Source organism: Cariama cristata, unplaced genomic scaffold, assembly GCF_000690535.1.
Source record: "Cariama cristata isolate BGI_N322 unplaced genomic scaffold, ASM69053v1 scaffold25624, whole genome shotgun sequence".
Classification (NCBI taxonomy): Eukaryota; Metazoa; Chordata; class Aves; order Cariamiformes; family Cariamidae; genus Cariama; species Cariama cristata.
The window spans coordinates 3,274-3,572 of record NW_009613872.1 but is presented as its reverse complement, the minus strand read 5'-3'; the positions used below and the strand labels follow the sequence as shown (position 1 = coordinate 3,572).

Below are 299 nucleotides of genomic sequence, written 5' to 3'. Positions count from 1 at the left end.
GCCCTCTGCAAGTAAATGCAACAGGTGAGCCCCTGCCGTGCGGTGCCCCAATCCGGACACCCATCCCCAGACTCACCCTGGAGTGGCCGAGCTCGTTGTTGTCCCTGTCTGTCACCGTGATCCCGTTGATGATCTCCCTGGAAAGGACAGGCAGCAGTGAGTGGGGGCCGAGATGATCAGGGAAGTATGAGGACACAGCCATAGGGTGAGGGGTGCCAAGGGGGTTCCCTATGCTGTGCTGGCACAGCAGCCCCGGCTGCCCCCAGCCCTGGCCCCCGGGCTCCTCTGCCCTGGGCACC

General features: G+C 64.5%; 1 protein-coding gene across 1 annotated transcript in view; it reads right to left on the bottom strand.

Annotated features, from left to right (window-relative positions):
* Positions 1-299, bottom strand: part of SFXN2 (sideroflexin 2) — a 4,837-nt gene that overhangs the window by 1,794 nt on the left and 2,744 nt on the right. The window contains exon 6 of the mRNA XM_009699198.1: positions 31-137. Within this exon, the coding sequence (XP_009697500.1) occupies positions 31-137 (107 nt within the window). The remainder of the gene's footprint in view (positions 1-30; positions 138-299) is intronic.